Raw genomic sequence first — 27,652 nt, 5'->3', positions numbered from 1 at the left:
GCGCTCCCGGCCCTACTTCCAGAGCACCCCCTGCCATTCTGCACTGCTTCTTCTGTTCGCCCACATCCCATGGAGCAGCCCCCGGTCTGCAGGGAGGGGGAGGAGAGCTCCCTGCTGACAAAGGCTGCACCGGCAGCTCCCTGCTGACAAAGGCTGCACCGGCATCCCACAGGATAGGGTAGTTTTGCTAACTATTCTTGTGTATCTAGCCAGGATTTCCCAACCTACGAGTCAGGGCCGAAATATGGGTCACCATTACATTTCAAAAGGGTCGCCAGGTGTCTCCTTAGGTGGCTCTTAAGGAGCCATTCACACATTTTTTGAATTGCCCTGGGTCACCAAGTGTTCCTGAATTGTCAAAATGGGTCCCCATGTAGAAAAGATTGGAAAGCGCTGGACCTTCCAGGATGTAGCAGCACTTCCACTGAATGCAGAATGAGCACATGGCTCTTACAGTCAATGGTTGTGTGCAGTCAGCACACGCCTCGCTTCATGTGCTCTTGTTTTATGTGCATCTCATTTTAGTAACCTCCAGGCCACAGGTTGCCCACCACTGGTTTAGGGGGTATGAAAGATAGCTCCACCTACTTGTCAATTGTAGTTTTGTGTTTTAAAAACAACCATATTTGAATATGACAAACTGTTTATTCAAAATACAGCTGACTTTGAAATTTATATTAGTTTAAATGTTAAAGAGTTGAGCTAATCAAATATTCCTCTTGCTTGGAAACAGACTATCCCCTTTGGAAACTTTAAAAAAAATCTTTGGAAGAATAATAGCAACCTCTTTTTAAACTTTCTCTATAGGTATAATCAAAGGGTGTCGCTTACAATTCCCAATCTAGGCAATACTAGTCAGCAGGAATACAAAGTTTCTTCAGTGCCAAATACATCTCAGAATTATGCCAAAGTTATTAAGGAACATGGGTAAGTGTGGTTCTTTTTTAAATTAAGTATAATACAGAAGTTTGATTTTTTTTTTTGCCTCCTAAATATTAGTCTTGAAGCTGTTTAACAATCTGCTCCAATCATATGTACTCACTGTTTTCTAAGCAGCAAACCATATTTTTAAATAAACTGATCTGAATTCTGTAGGTTTACAGCAACATCAACATTAGGCTAATCTTCCTCTATGTGTAAAAAAATGTTTTTTGCTGCCATGCAACAAAATGACGTCCTCAGGCTCTCTGGCCACAAAAGCAGCCACTAAGTGGAGGGGTTGGCGAGCATAACAAGTAGTTGTAGCTGAATCCTGCAATCCCTAGTTGTAGCTGAATCCTGCAAGCCTTCCCTGTGCAGAATTCCCACCAATTGCAATGGATGTTCTGCATGTAGGGTGGATTAATAGGATTTAACATGGTTTAGTAATGTTAATTTTCTGTGTCGTTTAAATAAAATTTAAAAACATTGCAAAAAATGTTTTGTTTTTTTAAATATTTTGGGTCTCTAACAAAATTGCTTTTCCAGTTATGGCATTGAAGCTTAGAGAGAGAGAAAGAGGTTTTTTTTGAAGAGTCTAATCTTGTTAGTGCCAGACTCAACAAGTTTTTCCTCCTCTTACAAGAGAAAGCCTCCACAGCTAATACATTGTTGCCTGGATACTGGTTCCTTGGGATAAAAAGTGATTTAACAATATGAGAAGTTGAATTCATTGTGTAGATATAAAAATTGAATCCTAAAAAGTGATTTGGAGAAAAGCAGATCTGAGACAGAGAAATTGTGATATCTTTTCTAATTATTTCTGCATATTTCTTTTAGTACTGATTTTTTTGATAAAGATGGAGTGATGAAGGACATCAGGGCTATATATCAGGTTTATAATGCACTTCAGGAAAAAGTACAGGTAACGAATTTTATTTAATATTGGTAATTTCCATGTGGTGCTTCTGTTCCTGAGCTCTGATAGCCCAGAATTTTAAGGAAACCCAGGCTTATTTTGAATCTAAAATAGCTTAAGGAAATGTCTTGTATTTCTTTAGTAATTAAACATTCATGTTTCTCTTGTACCTTTTTCCACGTGACCCGCATTTACCAGCTACTTCTACAAAGTATATTGTAAAAGGGATCAGTATAAGCATTATTGATCCTCGTTTTTTGTTGCCTTTTTTTTTTTTTTTTTTAAACGGAAGTAATTATAATGTTAAGTGACATCTGAGAATATTTTGTTTAACTGCTCAGGTCTTGGCAGTTGGAACTGTTTGGGTGGATTCTTCCCCACCCCTTCTCCTTCCTTTCCCTCCTACAAATAGAGCACCATTGAAGTCAATAGGAGATCACATCAGTGCAAGGGCCTGCCCACATGGATCTGATTGCAGCCTTGGGGTTTCACCCTGTAGCAGTTGCTATAGGGAACTATACATTTATTAAAGCTGACAAATACTTTGCAGGGATTATGCAGTGCTTCGGGTACGGTGTTTGGGTCAGTTTTTTTTTTTAAATATCTTGTAATCATAATTGTGACATCTGTAAATGGCTTACTGCTGGGCTTCAGAAACCTACTAAGGACTAGAGATCAGGGATGGTGAACTTTTTTGGGTCCCTGACCCACAGAAAAAAATCAGTTGGGGACTTGGGGAGGGGGAGCACACACAAATAAACAAAAAAATCAAAAACCTGGCCCCCAACTGAGGAGGGGGGAAAAAATCCTCACAGGAGTGGCCCCCAACTGAGAGGCAGAAAAGATGATATTCACTTCACTACTCTCAAGCTCCACCTAAGGGTACCAGGGCTCGTAGATTTTTGTGGAGCCCCCATAGGTTCTGGGGTGGTGCCAAAAATGAACAGTTCAGTGCATGGGAGGGGGTTGCCAGGGAGCAGACTGTGGAGGAGATAGAGTGCAGGAAGGGATGGAGGGATCTGGGCAGCAGGTAGGGGGCCTAGGTGGGAGGGAGAATGCAGGAGCAGGATAAGGATGTGGGTGAAGGGTCTAGGTGGAGGGCGTGGAGGGTCTGGGTAGGAGCATGGGTGCAGGGGTAGGGATGGGTGCAGGAGTGGGGTGGGGGTGAAGGGACTGAGAGGGTACAGGAGAGGAATCTAGAAAGGAGGATGCAGGAGCAAACAGGGTAACTGCCTATCATAGCTCCCGGATGGTGAGGGGCACATGTAGTTCTGTATGATGATTCAGGGAAGTGCTCCCTGCAGGCATCCTGCCCTCTGCTAGGCAGAGCCCGTGGACCACATGCGGTTCAGGCTTGTCTGGATGAGGGCCACAAGGCTTGCAGCTTCCCCCGCCCTACTGTAGTGGGAAACTGGTACTAGTCCTGTTGTGTGGGGGGATCCCCAAGCCTCATGGGTCTGAGATTCCCCATCCCAGACTAGATTTGTCATTTTACAAACTTGTCCCAAGTAGAAGATAGCATATAGCTGTGCTGCCTATCAGACATGTTTGGGAATTGTGATTTAGGCTTCCCTTTGACATGCACCCTGGAGAAATGTGCTACTTCCATACACTGGTAGCAGATCATGTCCCCTTCCTGTACCAATTCAGCTTTGCTCACTGGCACAGAAAATAAGAAATGAGACCGAGTCTAGGATCTAGCCAACTCTGACCCTGCCCTATGGAAGTCACTTTCCTTTAGTGACCCCATTGTGACCTGTTAAGTAAGTAGTCCACAGTGGGTAAGCAATAATTTTGCCTGGCCTACTCAGGTCACCAGTCTTGTTTGAAGAGTAGCTGGGTGTACTCTTATTTCTCATATATGTGTGCACACACCAACCTGAGAACAACCCTTCCTCTGAACTAGTGGGTGAATGCTGTTCTCTTTGGGCCTTTTCAGCATGACACTCAAAGTAAAGAGAGATTCTCTTTCCCAGGAGTTTCCATGCTGCCGCCAAGGTCTGTATTTGTAATAGACGAACAGTTATTCGCAAATGTGCTAATAAATTAGTTGATGGAATAGCCTTGTATAGCACCTCCTGCTTACCAGCATTAAGTAGGGCTAGATGTACACTTCTGCACTAATTACTGTTGAGTTTAGCTAATGCAGTGGTTAGCAGAAATACTGAAAAATGCTGACTTCTTTGGGGAATTGCTCCTAGAATTGTGACTCTGCTGTCTTGTGGTGTCTAAATGGCACTGTTAATTCTGCTTTTGCACACACACCTGCTTGTTCTTTTATCTGATGTCAAATATTAAAAGTTCCTTTTGGTGGTTAACTTTGAGATGTGTGTTTCACAGAAAATATTGCAAACTAGAAACTAGGGATGTAAAATCTTGTTTTAAAATTTAACAGTTAAACGTTAAGTTTAACCAGTTAACTGGGATTCTGTGGCCAGTTGGCTGCTCCAGCCCATGATGCAGTGGGCCCGGACAGGCTAGAGCAGCTATGCAGGGGGCCTGAATGGAGTGGAATGGCCGCCAGTGGCATAGGTGGGGCGCTGCTCCAGCCTGTTGAGCCCACCATGCTGATGCTTACCGGGTAACTAGTTAACCATTTCCATCCCTGCTGAAAAGCCCAAACATGTATTTAATAGAGCAGGAACAACTCTGTGTTTTTCATTTCTCATTTATCTCCTGACTCTTGTCGTCTCACCCAGCTACAGCACAGTTGGAAGACTGGTACACATGCTACCTAAACACATCACCATTAGGATCATAAAGTCTGAACAGTCCAAAGATCTGCACTGTATTTCACATCCACGCTATTCTCACATGACTGCTAGCACAGTTTCAGTGAGTAGATGTGGGTTTAGTTTTGATAGAGTGCAGAAGTGGTTAGCAGATTGTCTGAGTCACCTATAACATGATTAAAATACAGGAGTAATCTCTTATTACAGGAGCAGGCTCATAACAGTAATACCTAGCTCTTATGTAATGCTGTTCATCAGTAGACCTCAAAATGCTTCCCAGTTTTCAGAATATCTGCACCATATTCCTGTGAGGTAGGGAAGAACTGTCACCCCCATTTTACAGATGGGGAATGGAGGAACAGAGAGGCAATATGACTTGCCCAGGGTCACACAGGAAGTAATGGTAAACTGTTGAAAGTTCTTTCCACTTTGAAGCAGTTGAACACTGACCATGATCAGTAGTTGGAAATCAGTTTTTCAGCCTCTCATTTCATGCTCTGGTTCAATATTTGTTCATCCTCTTGGTTTTGTATTGTATCTAGTCAGGCAGTATTCTCTAGCATAGTTATGTAACGCTAATGGATTTTTGAAGAACTTGATTATGACTTATCTTATTGTGTTTCTCTCCCAGGCAGTATGTATAGATGTAGAAAAGAGTGAACGAGTTGTTGAATCTTTCCAAGCGGATGTAAATAAACTAAAAAGGCAAATCACGCAAAGAAAAAACGAAAAGGAGCAAAAAATAAGTAAGTTCCCATACACTTAAGTTTCATAAACAGGATCTGTACAGACAAAACTTTTAGTAGAAACAGAGACTTAAGACTCATTGGAATGATATGCCTCTTTCTTGTATTGAAACACAGATATGGGGAAAAATTATTGCCAACTTAATATCTATTCTTGCAAACTCATGTTTATGATGTCTGTGTGGTAAGTTAATATTGAAATGATTCCTACTCTGACAATATTTGCAGCACACATCTTTGTGTTCCCTATGCCAGAAGAAAAATGTAATTGGCAAAATCTGAGTGTTGTGTGTATGAATTGAAAATTGTGATCTTATCCTCAAAAATGTTTGCAGGGGTTAATACAGGCTATCGCAGGGGTGGCCAAACAGAGACTAAAAGCCAAAATAGCTGTGGATAGAATGCAAAAAGCCTCATGTTATCTATCTAATCTATCTATCTATCATACATAAAATGTAGTGATAAAAATAACATTACAGGACATTTCAGACAAAAAACAATTAAAAAAAAAAAGTCTCTAGTCACTTAAAAAATTCACAGCCAGTCTATAGATCTTCAGAAAACTTGACACAGAACAAACATCAAATAAAAAAAAACCTTTGAAAATAGTCATATTTTTGCACTAAAAATAAGCATCCCCCCAATGTATTTTAAATTTAACACTACTGTCCTATGAGGTTTTTTTTTTAAATTAAACTGAACTGAGAAGTAAATTAGCACAATTTGAAGTGCCTGTTTCACTCCAGCTTATTGATCTCTGGTATGGTTTCCTCATTTTTTTTTTTTACTTATGAAGATTATGACTTTTTTATAGTTCTAAACATTCAGGTCTGTCCCAGACTGCAAATATGAGAGGTTCAAAAACAATAAGGGAGAGACTCGTATCTCAGAATAATTGCTTCAGCCTGGCAAACATTAGCCTTTGAATTTTCTTTAAAGAAACACAGTGTAAACCAGGTACATGCTGATTCTTTTTTTGCCCTGGAATTTAAATATGACATCTGTTGGCTGCCTTATTCTGTATCCATGAAGACTTTGAGATGCTTCAGCCCCCCCACCCCTAAGCCAGTCCTCCTCCCCTCCCCCAAAGCCAGGCACCTCTACCCCCCTGCTCAAACCCAATGCCCTCCCCCAGAGCCAGACACCCCTAGCCTCCCTGCTCTAACCCAATCCCCCTTCCCATCCCTCTGCCAGAGCCAGGCACCCCTAGCCTCCCTGCTCTAACCCAATGCGCCTACCCCACCCCTCCTCCCAGAGCCATGCACCCCCAGCCTCCCTGTTCTAACCCAAGGCACCCACCCTTCCCCCCAGAACCAGGCACTCCCAGCACCCCGCTCTAACCCAGTCCCCTTCCTCTTCCCCCAGAGCCAGGCACCCCCAGTCTCCCTGCTCTAAGCCAATTCCCTCCCTCTCTCTCTTCCCCCCCCCCCCCCCCCCCCCCCGAGCCAGGCACCCCCAGCCCCCTCCCGCTAACCCAATGCCTGGGTCTCACTGGAGCTGCTGCAGCCCTGTGCTTCTCCTTCCAGGTGCTGGGGTGCATGTGCAGAGCGGCCATGAGCAGTCCGGGCGTGCAGCTCCGAACTAGCAAGAGCCGCATTTCTTTGCGCAAAGAGCCACGGACTGGTCACTCCTGGGTTATCGGATTTCTGAACTGTAGAACATTTGCATCATCTTACCTAGAGTATATGGGAGAGTTCAGCATATACGTGAACTATTTTAATATGCCTGCAGTGTTTCATATTATCAGATTTGTGGGGTTTTTTTTCTTTGGGCAGTTTATAAAAAGAGCCCTTTCTGAGAGAGCTTGATTTCTGTGATGCTTCTGGGTTAATGTTATGAGTGGTGAGATCTTTAATATATTTTGTATCCCAGCCTATGTTCAGATTTTCATTACAAGCAGCTAGTAGGAACCCAAGCAGCCTACTGGAGGTGAGATTTTGGATGTTGTCCATATACAGTGGGGTATCTTATCTCAGCTTAGTGTTTGACTAATAGGATCTTGAAAAATATAGTCATTTTCTATATATGAGAGTTCTTGTTTTTTAGAGTCTGAGTGAGTATGTGAAGAGATTAGGAAGAATGATGATAGCCATTTGAAAAAAGAGTTTTGTAGTACTAAAAAGGCAGGACAGATTTTTTTTTTTTGTAGCATTGGAAATGAAACAAAATATGAGGGGAAGGGATATATTAGAAGATGGAGAAAAAAGAGAAGACCCTGGAAATAACACAGGAAGTGATAGTGATCTGTTATAGGAAAGGAAAAGTGAAATGAAACTAGGAAGAGAGAGAAAAACTGTCTGAGGCCTTTTTAAAAAGGTTGCAAATAGTAAGTTGAATGATTTAATACATCTCATTGCAATACTCAACTGCAATCACACCAAACTGCATGTGGCATGAGAATTGCAGGAAAATTTCATCCTGGGCTAGTATGCTTAGTCTCAGTCTAGTAGATATCAATACATTTTTGAAGTCCTTTGGTTTTTTTCCAGCCCTGATTTTTGTGGTGGGAAGCTGTTACAGCAACATTAGTTAAGTGAGGCACACTGGAAGACTTGCATGAGATGAAGAGAATAATTAATTGATAGGATAATTACCAGTATAGCTCTAGTGTTACTGTAGTAATTGTCTAGTGGATCTCTGGCCCATTCATCAGAGAGACTGGAATTTTCATCTCATATGCTTGTATTTAATCCACTAGACTGGAGCATCTTCTACCACATCAGTTTTCTATTTGCTGTTGGACTGAAATGTGGATCTTAATGAATTACTGGAATAATTACAATATCATTGTTAAAGTTGAATCCAGCAAAGCCAGTCCTACATTAAGGCATTATCACTGGTAAATATAGACAGAACTTACATAATGTCTTTCACAGAGAGTGAATATCACTGAAGTTTCTCCTTGTCGGTGCTGATTATGTAATTGAAATGTTAGAGTATTGAAATACTGCCATCTGGTATTATGTCGGAGGTAGTCTCATTCATCCTATGATTTATTTCAAATAGTGCTAGGCATAAATAGAACAGGACAAACGTAACTCTTTATTTTGGTTTGTGATTTAAAATCTGATGTATCAAAACATACTTTTTGTTTACATTGGTTCTTAAAACATACCATTCTTTGCATTGCTGAGGTATGATTTAACTTACTATGATAGAAATACATTTTCCACATCAAAATCCATGTTTTTCATTAGAGTTCTATGTCATTTTGACAGAATAATTTTCATGGCATATGTTGAGGACTATCTCCAATTCCCCCCCCCCCCCAAAAAAAAACCACCCCAAGAGCAACAAACTGCTTATTTTGCAATTATTTTCTGCTGCTCTACAGTCTTCTGGCTCAGTCAGATCCATTGTTTGAACATATTTGGGTTGATGCCAAATGTTCCTTTTCCCAAAAGCTAAAAAGGCTTCAAGAAACTTGCTTAGCAGAAGGCAGGTATGGTAAAATGCTCCATCATTTGAGGAAACAGAGCTGATTTAACTCGCTTTGGCGGACATAAGGCAGTACAGGTGAGGGAGAAAAGTATATCTGGAGGCTGGAGAAGCATGAAATGAAGGGAAGAAATATAAAAAATATATTAAGGAGAATATCAGAGTGCAAAGTGGAATATGGGTCAATTGTATATTCGGGATAAAACAAAACACAGCATCTGAACTCACTATTATGCTTTTCACTAGTATTCCAAAAAGGTGCTTTGGACATTCACTCTGGAACACATGCATATATTATTGTCTTTATTTTCCCAGGCATTGCTGCAAAGGGGCCAGTGCCTCTTTCCATCCATATAATGCAATAATTTCCCAAAACAGCCCTTCCATTACTGCCAGGAAGAGCCTCTTCTATCAGCTTTATATTCAGTGGTTTGATGTGTGGCTCGGATTAAGGGATTGTTTTGTTTAGTGAGCATTCCAAGCTTTAGAATGGGCCTCTCTGTTACTTCGATTGAGAGACCTGCCCTCTAATCAGCATGGCAATGCACATGGTACCCACGACTGCTTGAGCATTTTGGCAGCAACAGTGTGATCTCCTAGCCCACCTCTTGAAGGTATGCTGGCACCTACCTATTCCCTGGCCACCTGTAATACACATCCAGTGTGAATCGTTACCACTTTGGTTAACCAGGGATAATGCATCTTAAATGACTACTGCTGTATAAACCAGCAAAAAGATGAAGGTGGGTAGCAAGAGTGGCCAGAGCTTATCCAGTCTGTGTGGCACTAAGAAATAGGGATGTAAAAGCATAGTTGATTAGCCGATAAGCCTGTGCTTATCAGGTAGTCAAGTCGACTACTTACACTCCCCTCTCCCCCTTGTTGTATTAGAGGCAGCAGGGGGTGGGGACCAGAGCCGGGGGTGGGGACCAGAGCCGGTGATAGGGGGAGCCAGCTTAAAAGCTGGTTACCCCCAGCACCGTCTCTGCGGTGCCGCCTGTCTACTGGCCATCAGCAGGGGCTGCTTTGCAGTAGTAGTCCCTGTGTGCAGCGGGTCCTACGCACAGGGGCTACTTTGCAGCAGCAGTCCCTGTGCACAGGAAATCCCAAATTCCCACTGGACAGACAGCCCGGCTCAGTTCTGGCTTGTGCCAGGTGCGGGACAAAACCCTGCTGTGGCTATGCAATTAAAAACACAGTAGGAGTCTAGGAGCAGGCTGCCCAGCTCCTCTTGCCTTTTTAAATTGCAGAGGCTCACCAGGGTTTGGTCCTGCACCCGGTGCAAGCAGGAGCTGAGTCAGGCTGCCTATCAACTAATTGAATAACTGATAAAAATTCTATAGAGTACTCAATTAGTTAAATACCTGCATTTTAACATCCCTGCTAAGACCAGAACAGCAATAGTGATGAATTTTACCAGTAGGCTGCAGGCATCAGTTTCCAAGAGCCTGTGTTTGAGCAGACAAAAATTGTTTGAGATAGGATGAGACAGGAAGGCACATACATGAGATTATTAAATTAAATGGTGAAGCTGGTTTCCTACTTTCTTGCTCTTTCAATATGGGAAAACTTCTTCCTTGGCATTGGATAGTTTATCATGTATCAGTCATGTTCCCTGTGTTGGGGGAAAAGAGGTTGCATGTTTCTGCAATTCAGGTCCCCATACTAGTGCTGTTTATTGTACTCAGCAGTTATTGTTAAGTAGGTATGAATTCTGTTTCTGCTGCAGAGAAGTCAGTTGAGACGGTACCTTCTAAAACATTTAAAATCTATCATTTTTGTAAGTGCAATAATATGTTCCAGGGTGTGATGTTTCATGCTGCATCAACTTCTCAGCTGCTGAAAAACCTTTCACCTTTCTATCTCACACTCCCTGTACTGGACCTCAGAGATGGAATCCTATTATGTCCTCAGTTTACCAAATCCATGATTTTGAACTTGTCCTTTTTCCTATATGAGTAACATCTTGTCTATTTAAATGATTCCATTTAAATAAACTTTGGTACCTTTGGCTTCACCTCAAATCTTCATAAATCTCTTTAATCTGAAAAAAGACAAGCTGTATGAAATGTAGTAGTAGTAGAAATATAATTCCCAGAGACTTGAGTTAAGTTTATACGTATAGCAACTTTTCTAACCACACAATGTTTATAATAAAGTTTATAATGAACACATTTTTGCCAATGTTAGGCATTTTTGCACAAGAAACGAGACATATTTCGAATGTGTTTACTGTACCTGAATTTTCTATATCATGCTTTTTAATGCAATTAGGACATGTTTATTTTCCTTTTGACTTTCATAGGACTGCAGCAAGCCATCTTAACCAGGCAAATGTCAACTGATAATTTGGAATCTATGTTTCCGCCACGAATGTCCTACACTGGATTTGCTGTAGAAGGTTGCACAGTTGAAGACTCAGATGCCTCTGATCCTCCTCCTCCTTATTCTGATTTCAGTGTGAGCAGTCAAGAAAGTACTTTGGGTCATAGTCTCTCGGAAAGCAATGTTTTCATGCCTCGACCTCAAGCAGTGGGCTCTTCCAATTATGTTTCAACAAATGCAGGATTGAAGTATTCTGGCAATGGAGCATCCATGACTTCCTCCCAAAAAGCAGTTGGTGACATTGTTGATGAATCAGAAGACAGTGATTATGAGAACTTGCTTGAACCTACAGAGTCGTCTGACAGTGAATTCTCACAGACAAGGGATTCACGATCCCTGACTCATCCTGATGGGGATTCCAGGAACACACAAACCTCCCAGATATAGTAGAACAAAAATTCAACATGGCACTCTTTTTCATATTCGTTACAGGAAAATTTTGGGGATTTAACCTGGAGGAAATAACCTACAAAGAAGATTACTGTGCACAGAAAGTGTAGAAGACTTGCACTATAGATGGCTTATTCACCTTGTGATACATTTTGCAAGTTTTATAATGAAATCTTTAGGGTAATCAAGTTGTGTTAATATTGATGAGGTTCATGGATGTACTGGTAAATTTAGGCAAAATGAAATTTATAGAAACTTTGTAGCTTTTGTTGCCATATTTTCTTTAAGACAATAAATTGGGATTTAGTGACTAAGCACAGTTAGTCTACAAATAACAAATGTTCTTTAAAATCAAAACTTACCTCTTGCACTATCATGCCTTGAATTTTAGTTTTTAAAAGGGAAAACAATTTATCTACAGCCTTGAAAGCAACTTTCTATGGTGAGCCAAAATAATCTTTACCACAAATGAAATTTTGATAATTCCAAGAAGCCTGATTGGAACACATGTGGTCTACCTTCTTCTGTATGCATGCTCTTTTAATAGAGAAGGAGTTTGTTCAACATTTTGTACTAGCCTATCAATTAAAATGACTGTTGCCTTTTTTTCTGTAGGAAAAACTTACTGGTAAATCATCCAAATGAATGTCATTAAGCATACTTTGATTTTGGTGGGTTTACAATGACTGTATGCCATAGTAGCCTCATTTACAGTCTAATTTTTGTACTAAAATATGAAGTGCGCATAGTAAATTACAAACAGTAGTTAATTCACAATTGGACTTTAGAAAATACAAACTTCAGATGTCACAAATTATTTGCAATTTCACTGCAATCTGTGTGTTGAATTTATACTTCCGTACAATTGAATTTATGTAAGGAATAGGGGATCACCTTTAGGACGGTTATTTAGAGATTCCCCTGGGTTTATTATCTCTTTCACCCCTGAATGAAATACACAGCGCTTTGGAATTAATGGTAGCTCTTGCCAGAGAATTGCCATTTTGAAAACATGAAATGTGGAATATTTAGATAAATTATGTTTGGATGCACTTATATTTCTATTTAATTACTGCTTGTATTCTAATTTTGCCCAAAATATGTGTCATTGTGCCACTAAAAAGTCTGTGTACTATTGGTCTTTATCCCTTATTTGTAAATGACAAAACACACAGTTTATGGTGTTAAGCACATGCATTTAATGCTTTAAAGTATGAATAACCCCTCCTTTTAATTGGTTAATATCCCAAAGAATAAAAAGTTTACTTTTAAATGTTTAAATATTTCAGTTTTACAAAAGGCAAAAATCTCATATAATATATATATGTTGGGCAAAAATCTGTTCATTAGCCTCTTTTTACCTGTACTAAGTTAAACAAAATGGTTTTGGAAAAATGAAATGTTAAAATTGGCACTCTTCTACCGAGTGTTGCAAACTTTAAACATCTAGTGGTTTATCTATTTTAACTATTTTATATTATTGTCATTAGCCTTAACTTGATGCATTTTGTTTTCAAGTGTTACAGTCCTTTTTAACAAAAGATTTGTTCCAGTTTTATTAATGCTGGTGATCTTCAAGCAGTTGTAGTGCTGGTGTGATAAACAAGTGCTGTTGCCATCTCATCAGTTCTGGTTTTCTGATAAGAAGATTTTTTTTATTTTTATGCTGCACAGAAACCTGCAATGTACATCAAACAAAGCAGTTAAATGTGACAATAAACTCTTATTTAATCCTGTAAATAAATTTTTAATATCTGTCAGCGAGGTTCCATTTGTGTGAAGTCACGTATCCGCCTACAAAAATGCAGTTTAGAGTTGAAATACTTCACCTATTGTAGATGTAAGAGGTGGAATTCATTAGAGGAAGAGGCTATAACAACAATGAGGTTATGGTGTGTATGTTGTTCTTGTATACATTGTTCATGTTCATTCACGTGTTACAACAACTGGGTGGTAAGTTTTATTTTACCCTGTTTCACATCAGAATGATTTGGGAAGTGGAGAGTGCATAATGAAAGCCCTCCAACTCTGACTGCTTCAGTATGGATGTTTTCAGCAACTGTAATCACTTACAAACCAGCATAAAGGATCAATATTTGTAAAATAAGGTAACTATTTTGCACAAAGTCACAAGGAAGTATCTTCATTGCAGGTCTGTCATGCTCATGTGCACAATAGGACTGGATGATTACTATATTGAAGTAGTCAGAAAAAAGATTAATAGAGGAGGGCAGTGCTTCAGGTATGGCATTTCAGGATAAGGTTTCCAAGCCTCAACCACACAGGTTTTCTTATGAGCATAAAAAAAAATCTGCAGGCAATACAAATCTAGTAAGTGTGGACCCCTGCACCTATTGGATCTAAATCAAACTACTATGTAACTAGCATTTGCAGCACATTAAGCTGTATTCATGAATTACAGATTGGTGGTGATCACCAAAGCCTGTAGAAATCTGCGAAGAAGGGAAATAGTGCTCATTACAACCTCTATTTGCATAGATAAACCATATGTCTACACTACAGCATTTTGTCAGGAAAACGGATGTTTTTCCGACAATTTGAGGAACATCTACACTGCAATTGCGTTCTTGTGCAAGAAAATCGAAAGAACAGAGGGGTTTTCCGACATAGGCTTCTTCCTCACAGAAAGAGGATTACCATTTTCCAAAACAGCTTTTCTACAAAAAGGTGTGTGTGGAAGGGGAAGAGTGAGTTCTTTCAGAAGAAGAGGAAAAAGCATAGGTGCCCTGGTGGCCAGTCCGTCCATAGCAATCGCAGCTTACATGCAGGAGAGCATCCATTCAGTCTGGACTCTTATCTTTCAAAAACGTAGATTGCTTTTTCAATGCACTTTTGGGCTATGTCTACACTGGTGGGTTATTGCGCAAGAACGGCCGTTCTTCTGCAGAGCGTCCACACTGCCTACCTGCTCTTGCGGAAGGAGATTTACAGTAAAGCGTAGTGAGAGGGCTTCTTGCACAAGAGCTATGCTCTTTTCTAACAGGTGTAAGCTCTCTTGGGCAAGAGCTCTTGTGCAAGAGGGCAGCGTGGACATGCGGCAGCGGTTTCTTGCGCAAGAAAGCCCTATGGCTAAAATGGCCATCGGCGCTTTCTTGTGCAAGAGAGCATCCACGCTGCAATGGATGCTCTTGCGCAAAAGCACGTCTTGCACATGGTAGTGTGGATGTGTTCCTGTGCAAGAGTTCTTGTGCAAGAAGCTGCCAGTGTAGACATAGCCTTGCAGTGTGGATGCTCTCTTTCAGAAGAAGTTTTTTTGGAAGATCTCTTCCAAAAAAAGCTTCTTCCGAAAGAAGCCTGGAGTCTAGATGTAGCCTAAATGAATGTAGTACTTCTGAAAAGATTGATGACATGGGAATAGGAAGTCCCGTTTCCCCACAAAATATTTCATGGGCAGCCCCAGTATGAGCTTCCATCCAACTTCCTGGGCTGTTTAATTCTGAAGCTTGATAATTTAGTTCTTAATTTTTTTTGTCAATAATTCCAAGCACTTAGTTGTCAGATGCACTTGTTCCATGGAAATGTCCGTGTGGTTCTTGTCCTGACATTTTTTGAAAAACAGTTTAAGAAGATAAACAACAATAACTGCTTTTGCTGCTGAATGCATCGATGGGGGAAGGGGTTGCCTGCTGATTCTCCCCCCCCACCCATATTCAAAGGCTATACTAAAAGCATGCACACATGACAAGTAGCATCAAATCAACTTACTTACATTTTTTTTTGTCTTGCATAATGGGTTTTAGGAGCAGATTACTTGGATATTTATGAACTAGTACCAAGTATTGAAATCACCATTTTTCTTTGTTTTAATTACAGGCAGTCCCCGAGTTACGCGGATCCGACTTATGTCAGATCCGCAGTTACGAACGGGGCCCTCCCTCTCCCTGGTCTCCAGCAGACCAGGGAGAGGAAGCAAAGCGGCGGAACACGCGGCCATGCTCTGCTCTGCTCCCCGTCCCAAGGGGACGGGGAGCAGAGCAGAGCAAAGCGGCGGAACGTGGCCAGCTGACAGCCCAGACGTGTCTGGGCTGTCCGCTGCCTGCGTGTTCCGCCGCTTTGCTCCCCGTCCCCCTGGTCCAGACCAGGGGGATGGGGAGCAAAGCAGAGCAAAGCCACGGAGCCCGAGGGCAGCAGGACAGCCACAGCGCGTCTGGGCTGTCCCGCTGCCCCCGTGCTCCGCGGCTTTGCTCCGGACGCCTGTGGGTACAGCAGCTGGGGCGCTGCCGGTTGGTCCTGTAGCGCCGCTCTGAACCAACCCAGCAGCACCCCAGCTGCTCTGCCCCAGGTGTCCCCAAGTCAGCCGCTGCTGAAACTGACCAGTGGCTGACTACAGGAAGCCCCTGCCCCGGGCTCACAATAACCTGTGAGCCAGTACTTGGATCTGATTGTCAACCTGTGATCTGCTGAAAAACTCAAGGGCGTAGAGCCCCAGGTGGGACTTTCTCTGCTCTGTTGTCTTGCTGGGTGACAACAGGTAAGATGTGTAGGTAAGCTGCTCAGTCCGGCAGACAGAACTGGTGTCTGGCAGTTAACAGTCTAGTCACTTGGGTGGTTGGAACCGTGGGCTGCCAAAGATCGGCCTTTCTTGATTCCAGGTTCCTTGGGTCTGAGAGCCAAAGCCCCAGGTACTGTGCAGGAAGTGGAACCTAAACTATGTGGCTGGTCAGCGGTTGTCAACTTATTTACCACTGTGGGTTGCATATTAGAGATGTAAGGGAGTAGTTGACCACTCGCATTCCCCCCTCCCTAGCTGCCTCTGTATCCATAAAGCAGCCCCTATCCATCCGGGGGGGTCCCAGTAGTGGACATGGGCTACTACTATGAAGCAGCCCCTGTCTGTGGTGGCCAAGCTGTAATGAGTTGCTTCACAGTAGGAGCCAGGCAGCCTACAGCAATTTAAAATGTACAAAGAGGCAGGCACGCAGCCTGGCTCAGTCCTGGCTCGTGCCACGTGTGGAACCAAACCCTGCTGTGGCTTTGCAATTTAAAATGCAGTAGGAGCAGGGGGCAGGTTGCCCGGCTCCTCCTGCCTTTTAAATTGCAGAGCCACATCAGGGTTTGGTCCCGCACTTTGCACGAGCCAGTAGTGAGCCGAGTTGCCTATCAACTAATCGAGTAGCTGATAAAAATTCTATTGACTACTGCATTAGTTAAATACCTTCCTCTCAATCTCCCTACTTCATATATGTCCCGCAATGTGTTATGTGGGCTGCATCCTCATGTTTATGGCCCTGAGGGTGTCACATGGGCTGCAGCTCTGTGCTGATTGGGCCACAAGTAATCCTCAGGCTGCAAGTTGAGTACAACTAGGCTAGGTCCACAGACACACAGGCATCATACACATTCTTGGGAGAGACGGGAAAAGTTGGATGTTTTGGCAGCTCGATCAGGACAATTGGGGCTTTTGTCAAGTGAGGTGGCATGGGAAGCAGTTTGGGTGAGTGAGGTAAGCATGTCCATGGTGGTTTCTACCAAAAGGATCAGTAGGAAAATAACAATGTTGATGCTTACGTTATATTTAGGTTTCAACGTTTATATCCCATTGAAATGAATGCAGCAGTTCTCACCTCTCAAGTTAATATTTCAGGCTGCCTACTGACTCAGGAATAAAACATCTGCTTTGGTTACACCCTGTTTCCTTTTTTAAAGTTACTGTCACATCTACAGACTCTAGAAATAAATATTTAAGGTGAAGCCTAGATTCTGGAGCGTCATTCTAAGGAAAGCGGTAGATAAAATGTATTAAAACTTCTATAGTTTTCTAAAGATTACTTCTCAGTATTTGACCCTGGATGTTATTTCTGTTCCAGAGCAATGGTGCATATGGCAGTTGTTTTCCCTCCAGTAAATTGCTAGTGTTTGGATGCCTTTAGTGGTGGATATATATTTTCCTACCTATGTTTGAAGTTTGGTTTTTGTTTTTCCTTTCATTGCTTTTTCTACAGTTGATTCCAGATGAAATAACTGGAGCTTTTATTGTTGATGGGTATGTTTGCTTTAAAATTCTTTATTTTCCCATAGATTTGGAGATAATTCTACCTTAATTGTCTCCAAAGCCTTAGAATCCTTCTAACCACAGATGATGTTGTGGATCATTAAATAAATCATGATCATGAATGGTTGTGGATCATTAAAGAATTCCCTTCCAAGAAGGAAGGTCATAAAAAAAATGGAACAATTTGTTCTATTTGGCAAGCGTAGGAGTGGTAAACCTGCTTCTCAAATTATTATTACAAAATAGATTAAATTCTCCATTTGGGATGATGACAAGCATGAGCGTAGCGGCATGCAAGTAAGGGGAGTATTGCCCACTCAAAATGCACGTCTCAGGCTATGTCTAGACTGCAGGCTTCTTTTGGAAGAAGTTTTTCCAGAAAGAGTGTCCACACTGCACAAGTGCATCAAAAAAGCGATCTGCTTTTTTGACAGATAGCGTCCACACTGACTGGACACTATTTCGCATTTCAGCTGTGATTACTATGGACAGAGTGGCCACCAAGGCACCTGTGTTTTTTCCTCTTTCCTCTTCTTTCGAAAGAACTCCCTCTTCCCTGTCCACACACAACTTTTCTGAAAGAGCTCTTTCGGAAAAAGGCTTCTTCTCCGTAGAATGAGGAATGCCAATGTCAGAAAAACTCTTCTGTTCTTTCGATTTTCTTTCAGAAGAACACAATTGCAGTGTGGACGTAATTGAAGTTTTTTCAGAAACTTCATGCCTTCAGCCAGGTGCAGAATTTGCCTCCCCGACATGTGGCCCCATGGGCCTGACTGGAGCTGTCCCGCAAAATATGTAAACTACACCTGTGCTTAGTCAAGAGCGACGGCTCCCATGGTTTCATAAGAGTTCACTTCACAAAAGGTCTAGCTTCTTCAGCTTTGGTGAGATGTAGCTCCATAGCAACATAGTCTCCTCTTTATTTTGGGAGTGTTGAAGGAATAGACTAATAGACTTTTTTCTCACCCTAGTTTTCAAGTCAGAGTTGACATGAGACCAGGTAGCATGTGCTACCTGGCAAGTTACCTTCACCTAGGGGTGTTTTCTGGGAGCTGTGTAGGAGGGCAATTGCAATCATAACTGTTTCAGGATCTCTTGATAGGTGGTGAGATCAGAGAGGAGTAAGATCATCCTACAGTGTGTCATACATAGAGCAGATGTTGCAATGAAGATGGGGTGAAAGAAATGCATGCTTAATATTTGTTCCCATCAGAAAAGATACTAAATCACTATTTCTTTGGCTTATCTCTAGCAGCTGTCCAGGAGAATACAAAGTATCCTGTGACCCTTTTCTAGGTATTGGGGAGAACCCTAGTATTTTAGTTAGCATTTCCTCTCAAAGCAGTTTTTAAATACCGAAAGCTGCATGATTTGCTATGATAAGCACATGCTGGCTGCCACAGTGGCTTGCATTAATGACATATCTGCTTGAGGGTATCTTGAGCATGGCAGATGCTAAATTAATCTAGCCATACTTGGGCTGTATTTTGGATAACTGACTGAGGATATGTGTATGTTGATGGTTTTAGCACTCTAGGTAGGTTAAACCTCTCTAATCCAGCACCCTCTGGTTTGGCAGCATCAGTGGTACAGCATGATTTTAGTTAGCCAGATGTCCACTTATCATGGGTGTGGCCAACTTTTCCACAGTCTCATAAAGTTTGTTTACAGCCACCAGTCCTGGCTCTCAGTGTTTTGTGCTGTTATTAACTCTAATTTACCCCTAAATGTCTTCTAAGAGCCCAGTAAGCAGTGGAAGTGTTGGTAATGCTGCTAAGAAAATATTGACTCCAGGTGATCTGGCAAATTCTCTGGTTCGGCACTGGTCAGGTCCCGAGGGTGCTGGATTAGAGAGGTTTGACCTGTACTTCTTTTCCTTGGTGAGGTTTATTAGAAGCGTATAGGCAAAGTATCCTATTTTATTGTAGAAGCTACTAACAAACAAAAGTATTTGCATGTCAAGAAACCTCTTCCGTGCTATCTGTGCCATTTGCATTCCAGAGATGGAGACGCAGGGTTTGATTTCACTACATGGTGGGTTGATGCAGCGATCGATTTATCACATCTGCTTAGATGTGAATCAATGTGAATGTGTGAATAAATCCACCTTTGAGTGCTCTCCTGTCAACTCTGGCACTCCATCAGGACAAGAAGAGTAGCTGGAGTTGATGGGAGAGAGTCCCCACCAGCCTTGCCACATGGAAGACACTGACCTAAGCATGTTGGTTTCAGCTATGCTATTTGTATAGCTGAAGTTGTGTAGGTTAGAGCGACGAGTGAAGAGGTGGTGTAGTATAGACTAGGTCTAAATAGTTGACAGAATAAATGTACAGGGATGCTAATTTCTTCCATTTAAAAACATTTTATATTTTCTTGTCAGAGTCCAGCCACAGTGGCATCCCATGGGTAGCAGAGGAGCCAGGAGCAGCCTGGCCCTCCCTGGGGTCCACACACACACACCTCCGACTCGCAGCACTGCCCGTGGAAGCGGGTGGTGCTTTGCATGTGCAGGCATGCCCGTGTGCTGTGTGCGGCACTCCTCGGGATGTCTGGGGTCATGCCTACGCCCTTGTTGCTCGCTTGCTTCCAGCCGTGCAGGTGCTGGAAGGGGCCAGATGTGTGTGGCCTCCCCTAAGCCTGGCAACAGGAACCCACCATACTCAGGGGCTGCCTGCTGAGTCTGCGTGCCCCACACTAATGCTGCCAGTGGTTCCACGTGCATGGACTGCAGCACAATATCCAGATGGAGCGACGCTTGCACCCCCCCCCGGGTACCCGTCTCCCCCAACCTGTGTGTGTGACAAACTGAGAGCACTCACCTGAAGATCCCTCCCTGGTGTCAGACAAGGCCTGGGAGATGTCCTGGCTGATAGGCACCGGCTCCAGGGACAGGGTGATGGTGTCCATCTCCTCCAACTCCTGCTGACTCTGGTCTTCCTCTTCCTCCAACGTAACCTCCGTTCCGGTGACAGTGGGGGTTTGGAGGCTGGAGACCGCAACAATGGGTGGGGAAGATGTTTCCCCCACCTGCCAGGAGTTGGTGGAGCTCCTGGTAGAAGGGGGTCCTACCCCTGAGCACGAGCTGCACTTTCTGGCCCTGATGTATCTCTGACGGAGCTCTTTCACCTTACTCCAGACCAGTTCCAAGGTCCGGGGTGGGTGCTCCACCAGGAACTCGACCATGCACTCGAAGATCTCAGTGGTGTGGTGCTTGGAGCAGAGATCCTGCAATGTCTGCTCCTCCCCCCACAGCTCGAGGAGGGACAGGATCTCCACTCCGAGTCAGGAGGGTGCCCGCCTCTTGGTCCCCCGGGTGGATCCTGGAACTCCTGGGGCTGTTCCCTGTGAGGGTCAGGGAGGTCTCAGGAGTCTTGTGGCTCCACCAACAGTGGCAAGGCCTGCGGCAGGGAGAGCTGGGTGGTGAGGTGTTACTCTCAGGCCAGCTTCCTGCCACAAGGCTTGTCCAGGGTGCCTGCAGCTTTAAGAGGGGTCAGGAGACAGGAACTATAGAGTTCTGAGTAATCTGAATGGAGTGGCCACCAGGGCACCTGTGCTTTTTCCTGGAGGCCTCTTCTTTCAAAAAAAACTCCTCCTTCCCATCCACGCTTGCCTTTTTCTGAAAGAGCTCTTTCGGAAAAAGGCTTCTTTCTCATAGAAAGCGGATTACCAATGCTGGAAAAACCCCTCTGTTCTTTCGATTTACTTTAGAAAGAACACGATTGCAGTGTGAACATAACTCAGGTTTTGTTGGAAAAACGGCCATCATTCCGACAAAACTCTGTAGTGTAGACATACCCACAGATACAGAGTCCGCAAGGGAGGGTGAGAAATCGAGTAGTTGACTCTACTATCCGATAAGCTTAGGCTTATCGGGTAGTCAACTTCTTGACAACTCGCTTACATCCTTAGTTCAGATGCTCTGGTGGTATTTCTCCAGTCTCCAGAAGATAAAAGTAATATTGGTTGAAAGACAAATTTTGTTTCTTATTTCTCACTATTAAATCTTCATTTAGAAGCTTGAAACTAAAAATCTATTACTTTTACCAAATATTTTCTCCTTCAGAATGTGGTTTGTTACTATGACACTGTCTGGACTAAGAGTACTAAATTTAAGAGCTATAAGGAATTGAAGTATTTGCTTGGTAAGGGAAAACAAGTACATTCTACTAATAAAAAGCAATTGCTTCAGAAATCCATGAATTTGACATTAATAATCCTGATCATTTTTCTTTGAGGACTTCAAGCATGTTAGAATTCAGGCTTCATTTACAAGCCATACAGTGGTGGTGCAACTTCTGCTATTGGTATTGTAGTGTTTTTGTACTATTACAGTCGTGCTTTTATAGAGGCTATGAAAGATGTCAGGCTACTCAACATACCAAAGTGTATCTATGTAACAGGTACAACAGTAGTAAAAGCAGGGTGTTTGGTTGGTTGGTTGGTTTTTTCCACAGTCTGAGCAATGTGCTTCAACTTTTCACTTTGAGAGATCCATCTCTTGGTGTGAGAACTGTTAACTTTGGGACGTGGTATGACTGCCAATGAGGATACAAACTGATACCAACTGTTAGCTTGCTGAGAATCAGAGCAGGACCACTTAGGCATTTCACACAGGAACAGATCAGCCCACCAAGTTGTGGTAACCTTCACTTGGGACTAGATTTCAGAGGGCAGCCAAATCTTTCGACCTTCCACTTCCCTAAGATGTTACACTTTTGAGTCATTCATTTGAAATGTTTCTCTCTTTACTGTGAAATCCTGTAACTCCAGGGTATACAGAAAATAGATTAATATTTTGACTTGTACTGTCTTCCAAAGCTCCTGAATTAGTTTTCAATTATTAATTATATCTCTTAAAATTGTGTTAAATTGGACTACAGTACACCCATTGTTCTGAAGTTTTGGCTTGCACAAGTTCACATGCTTTGGCTGTAAAGCTGAAAATAGAATCCAAGAGCCCTAAGCCCTTTATTTAACAAGGAGACCAACCCTCCAAATCTCTTCTGCTAGGTATCTTCTGTTTCAGCATTTGTTTAACAGTAATTAGTGGTTGCAATAGTGCTTTCTACCTGAGGATTTCAAAGCAATTTACCAACACTGATATTCTGTGAAGCAGGGACATTAGTATTACCTCACCCGAGGAGATATGAAGAAATGAAGGTACAAGAAAGTTACATGACTTGTGTAAGATTACACAGCAATTTGGTGTCAAACCAGGATTAGAACCTAGCTTTCCTAACTCAACCATCATATTGAAGCACTAGCTACTCTACTCCTTTAGACTAACTTGTTAATAAGCAGTAAATAAATAAATAAATCTTCCCAGTGTTTCTGTCTAGATAATACTTTAGTCTATGGTAATTAATTCTTAAATAGGATTATTCTTTGAACAGCTGATCAGGCGGTTTATGTACTCCTTTTGGGATCAACCTCAAAGTCATTCTCACAGCACTAGAAATGTAATGAAAAAAGCAATTTTCCTGTTCTGTAATAGCAGGGAGAGGCTTATTAAGCACCTGGGGAAGTGCTGGGGAGGGTTTCTTGTTGTTGTTGTTGTTGTTGTTTAAGACTGAGCACAGAACACAATGAATGTAGAATGTAGAACACTCAGTGGCATTAACTTATACTCAAGCCAGAAACAGGAAATTGTTTCCTGGACAGAGGATAGTCTATTGCATGTGGGTTCAGAAGTAAAGTAGCAATATTACAAGGACTGGCACTGATAGCTCTAGGATCTTGCTAGCCTACTTCAAACCTGAGTTCAACATATAACATGATAAACTAGCCTGTGCAAGAACTAACTCCTCTAGGAAGGCTGGCCAGGATGCCATCATGCTTGCCTGATTACTGCAAGGCAGGGCATTTAGGGTATGTCTACACAGCAGGCCTAAAGTTGAATTAAGCCACGTAACTTCAGCTATGTCAATTGTGTAGCTGAAGTCGAAATAGCTTAACTTGGCTTTTGGCGCTGTCTACACAACAGGAAGACGAAGGAAGAACACTTCCTTCGACTTCCCTTACTCCTCATGATATTAGGGTTTACCATGAGTTGGAGTAAGAAGTCCTCCAGCTTGACATTATTTTGAAATAAAGGCTTGTAGTGTAGACACGTACTATGTTATTTTGGAATCACTGATGTGCTGTGTAGACGGTGCTGTGTAGATGTACCCTTATTAGAGGGTTTTGCTGGGATATGCAGTTGTACCTTTTCTGGGGATTTGGAAATGGAATTCCCTCCCCTCCACACAAAATCAGATTCTTCCTCTTGCCAAATAAACCCACAGCCGGGAAATTCCCTAATCAGCCTTTCAAGGCCAAAGCCATACTCCCTTTTTAGTAAGGAGTAACAGATAAAGTGCACTGACAACTCAAAACCAGAACTAATAGTACTTCTTCCAAGTACCTCCCACAAAGGTGGTTGTCAACAATGAAACCCTTATCCTGTTGGATAAGAGATGGTCTTGAACTTATTTTGGGGGGAAGTTTCAAAGAACTGGGTTTATCTAGTCTGGAAAATAGAAGACTGAAAGGGGCCTGAGAGATCTTTTTAAGTATCTAAAGGATTTTTACAAAGAAGGTGAAAAATTAATCTCAACCTCTGATAGGATAAGAAGCAACGGATTTAAATTACAGCAAGGGAGGTTTAGATTGGACATTCAGAAAAACTTCCTAATTGAAAGGGTGGTTAAGCACTGGAATAAATTGCCTAGGGAGGTTGTAGAATCTCTATTGTTGGAGATTTTATAGAGCAGGTTACACATACCTGTTGGGGATGACCTATAATACTCTTACCAGGAGTGCACATGACTAGAGTAAATGACTCTTGAAGTTCATTCCAGTCCTACAGTTCTATGTAGCTTGCAGCTATTGCCCCCTTGAAACCAATGATTTATAAAATACTATGAATTCTCTGAGCTAGAGCTCGCCTTGCTGTAACTCCACTGAGAACAATGAAGTTGTAAAATCAGCTACAGCATACAGTTAATCTTCCCATGAATTGTTTGATATGGGCAATAGGATGCATTGAGGGCAACTCTGTAATCAAATAATATACCTGCTATTTCACAAGAGTTTAGGAAGCTTCTCATTGCAAAGTTTCATTTAAACTTAAATATATGGATAGTTGATTTCATCTTTTCCTTCCAGGGAACACTCATGGGATAGCGCAGGAGTGCAAGTGTCAGCATCTGGCTTTGGTGATTGGCATTTTACACCCCAACTGGGTTTGATCTTCCTCTTAAATCATTTTAATGTATTTTGTGCTTTGATAAAGAGGTATAGTCACTTAGTCCCATTACTTTTATAATATCTTTTTCCAGTGGTAAGATGGCTGGGGGTGGCAATAGGGCAGGGGTAGGCAATAAATTTTGGCCATGGGCCACTTCAAAACATTTTAAAGTAGCCCTGGGCTGCACCAGATGCTTCTGGGCTTCCACACCCACAGACCTCCCCCTTCCCACTAAGCACCCATGCCCCTGGCAGGCTGGGAAGAGGCTCCGCATGCTCCCCTGCCCCCAGGCCGATCAGAACTTGGGACAGGGGAGCACACAAAGCGTCCTTCACCTTGCCCCCGCCCTGTGAGGAGTGCGCGGCACTTAGAAAAGTGCCTCATACTCCTAGTGGGGTGGGGGTAGGGTGGAGGAAATTTTGCGTGCTCCTCTCACCCCCAGGCCAATCAGGGCTTGGGGGTAGGGGAGCACGTGAAATCTCCTCACATCCTGCCAGGAGCACGCAGCACTTCAAAGTGCTAGGTGCTCCTGGCTGGGTGGAGGAAACTTAGTGCACTTCCCCCGTCCGTAGGTCCTAAGAAGGGGAGAGGCAGGGCCTCTGTGGGTCAGATCATTGCTCTTGGTGGGCCGGATCCAGCCTGTGGAGGCCCTTTTGCTCATCCCTGCAATAGGATCTTCTGGGTAGGGCCCTACTGTGATGGCTTGGGCAAGCTACTCACCTTTCTGGGCCTGTTTTCTCCTTCACACTTTATCTTGTCATCTTATGTGATGTCTACTGTAGAGATTTGCAATCATGGTAGCCCATTCTGTACAGCCTGGTGTTTATCTTTCTGGGGATCAGTAGTGCTTTCAAGCCACCCAGGATGCCACACTGTCCATCTAAGATTTTCTTTTCCTGTCTCTCGTTCAACTTTCCCTTCCACTCTTGTAAGCATGCATCACTCACTGAATCCCTTTAAAATAGCTTGTGTACTGAGACCATGAGCTCTGCAGAGGAGGGACTCTTTCATTCTGTGTGTACAGAGCCTAGCACAGTGATGCCTAGCTCTTGGTTGGGGGCTTCTAGGCTCTGCTACAATTAAAAATCATAGGCCCTGTCTCACCTTGGAGATAATGATCAGATTTCCCACATTCTTTTCCATCGTAACAGAAGATCGCAGTGAAAGACATTGGGAATCACTGCAATTCATGATAATAACTTTTAGATGTTTGTGCCTAATGATTTTCTCTTGTCTGTTAAACTGGTTTTGTTGAATTGATTTTCCCAATAGTTTATGTATGTTAGTAATTGTCATTTCGGCAACAAAAATGAATAGAAAACAGAACTGCAGCTCCTCTTGTGTAGGCTAATTTTGCAGGATGTTTCTAAAACTACAACCCACTGGCCTGCATTTATCACTACTGTGGGATGCAGTTAGAACATCCACAGCAGCTCAGCTACTAGCATAATTTTCATTAGCCCACTGGTACTGCAAACAAAATAATCTGTTACCATCAGCATGTATTTAAACAAACAAATCAGTATAGAAATAAATGTGTTTTGCAAGCTTAAACTAATCCTTCCTAAAGCTTTATTAAAGCTGATTTAAAAGGAAATAAATGTAGATTGGCCTGAAGGAGTCTAATTCATGTTGTTGTTAAATTGGAAGTCTCTAAGAGTAGGAGGGTATCACAGAGCACTCACTCACTGTGCTGGAGTGCTGCCTCCTGGCTACATCTGCCTTCTATAATTGCTGTAGAGAAGACTCCAATCTCCAAGCCTATTGACTCAACACCTTTCCATGCTCATGGTGTTCAGATGACAAAGGCTGATTTTGTGTGTCAGAGCTGCAGCCTGCCAGCACAGTGAAGAAATCCAGGATGGCCATCTATATTCTCCTCTTCCTGTCCATGCCATTTATTTACTATCAGTTTATCTAATTGCTTCCTAACAAGTATGAAGCATGGAGATGCTTTGTGGAAGACAGCGAGGCCAAATGTTCCCTAATTGCATCTGAGCAACGTGAGGCAGATGATACTAAACTGTTCAAGGTAGTTAAGACCAAATCAGACTGTGAAGAACTTCAAAAAGATCTCACCAAACTAAGTGATTGGGCAACAAAATGGCAAATGAAATTTAATGTGGATAAATGTAAAGTAATGCACATTGGAAAAAATAACCCCAATTATACATATAATATGATGGGGGCTAATTTAGCTACAACTAATCAGGAAAGAGATCTTGGAGTCATCGTGGATAGTTCTCTGAAGACATCCACGTAGTGTGCAGCGGCAGTCAAAAAAGCAAACAGGACGTTAGGAATCATTAAAAAAAGAGAGAGAGAATAAGATGGAGAATATCTTATTGCCCTTATTTAAATCCATGGTATGCCCACATCTTGAATACTGCGTACAGATGTGGTCTCCTCATCTAAAACAAGATATACTGGCATTAGGGGTTTGGAACGGGTCCCATATGAGGAGAGATTAAAGAGACTGGGACTGTTCAGCTTGGAAAAGAGGAGACTAAAGGGGGATATGATAGCGGTCTATAAAATCATGAGTGGTGTGGAGAAAGTGAATAAGGAAAAGTTATTTACTTGTTCCCATAATATAAGAACTAGGGGCCACCAAATGAAGCTAAGGGGCAGAAGGTTTAAAACAAATAAAAGTAAGTTCTTCTTCACACAGTGCATAGTCAATCTGTGGAACTCCTTGCCTGAGGAGGTTGTGAAGACTAGTACTATAACAGGGTTTAAAGAGAACTAGATAAATTCATGGAGGTTAAGTCCATAAATGGCGATTAGCCAGTATGGGTAAGGAATGGTGTCCCTAGCCTCTGTTTGTCAGAGGGAGGAAATGGATGGCAGGAGAGAGATGGCTTGATCGTTACCTGTTCGATT

The 27,652-nt window shown here is 42.5% G+C and overlaps 1 protein-coding gene across 1 annotated transcript in view; it reads left to right on the top strand.

The window, feature by feature from the left end:
• The window catches only part of ABRAXAS2 (abraxas 2, BRISC complex subunit), a 29,463-nt gene extending 16,312 nt beyond the window's left edge, over positions 1-13,151 (top strand). The window contains exons 6-9 of the mRNA XM_075935294.2: positions 808-927; positions 1,759-1,843; positions 5,201-5,315; positions 11,059-13,151. Of these exons, the coding sequence (XP_075791409.2) occupies positions 808-927; positions 1,759-1,843; positions 5,201-5,315; positions 11,059-11,525 (787 nt within the window). The 3' untranslated portion in view covers positions 11,526-13,151. The remainder of the gene's footprint in view (positions 1-807; positions 928-1,758; positions 1,844-5,200; positions 5,316-11,058) is intronic.
• Positions 13,152-27,652: the final 14,501 nt, after the last annotated feature.

Source organism: Pelodiscus sinensis, chromosome 8 (assembly GCF_052426305.1).
Source record: "Pelodiscus sinensis isolate ZL-2025 chromosome 8, ASM5242630v1, whole genome shotgun sequence".
Classification (NCBI taxonomy): domain Eukaryota; kingdom Metazoa; phylum Chordata; order Testudines; family Trionychidae; genus Pelodiscus; species Pelodiscus sinensis.
This window is presented reverse-complemented; position numbering and strand designations above follow the sequence as displayed.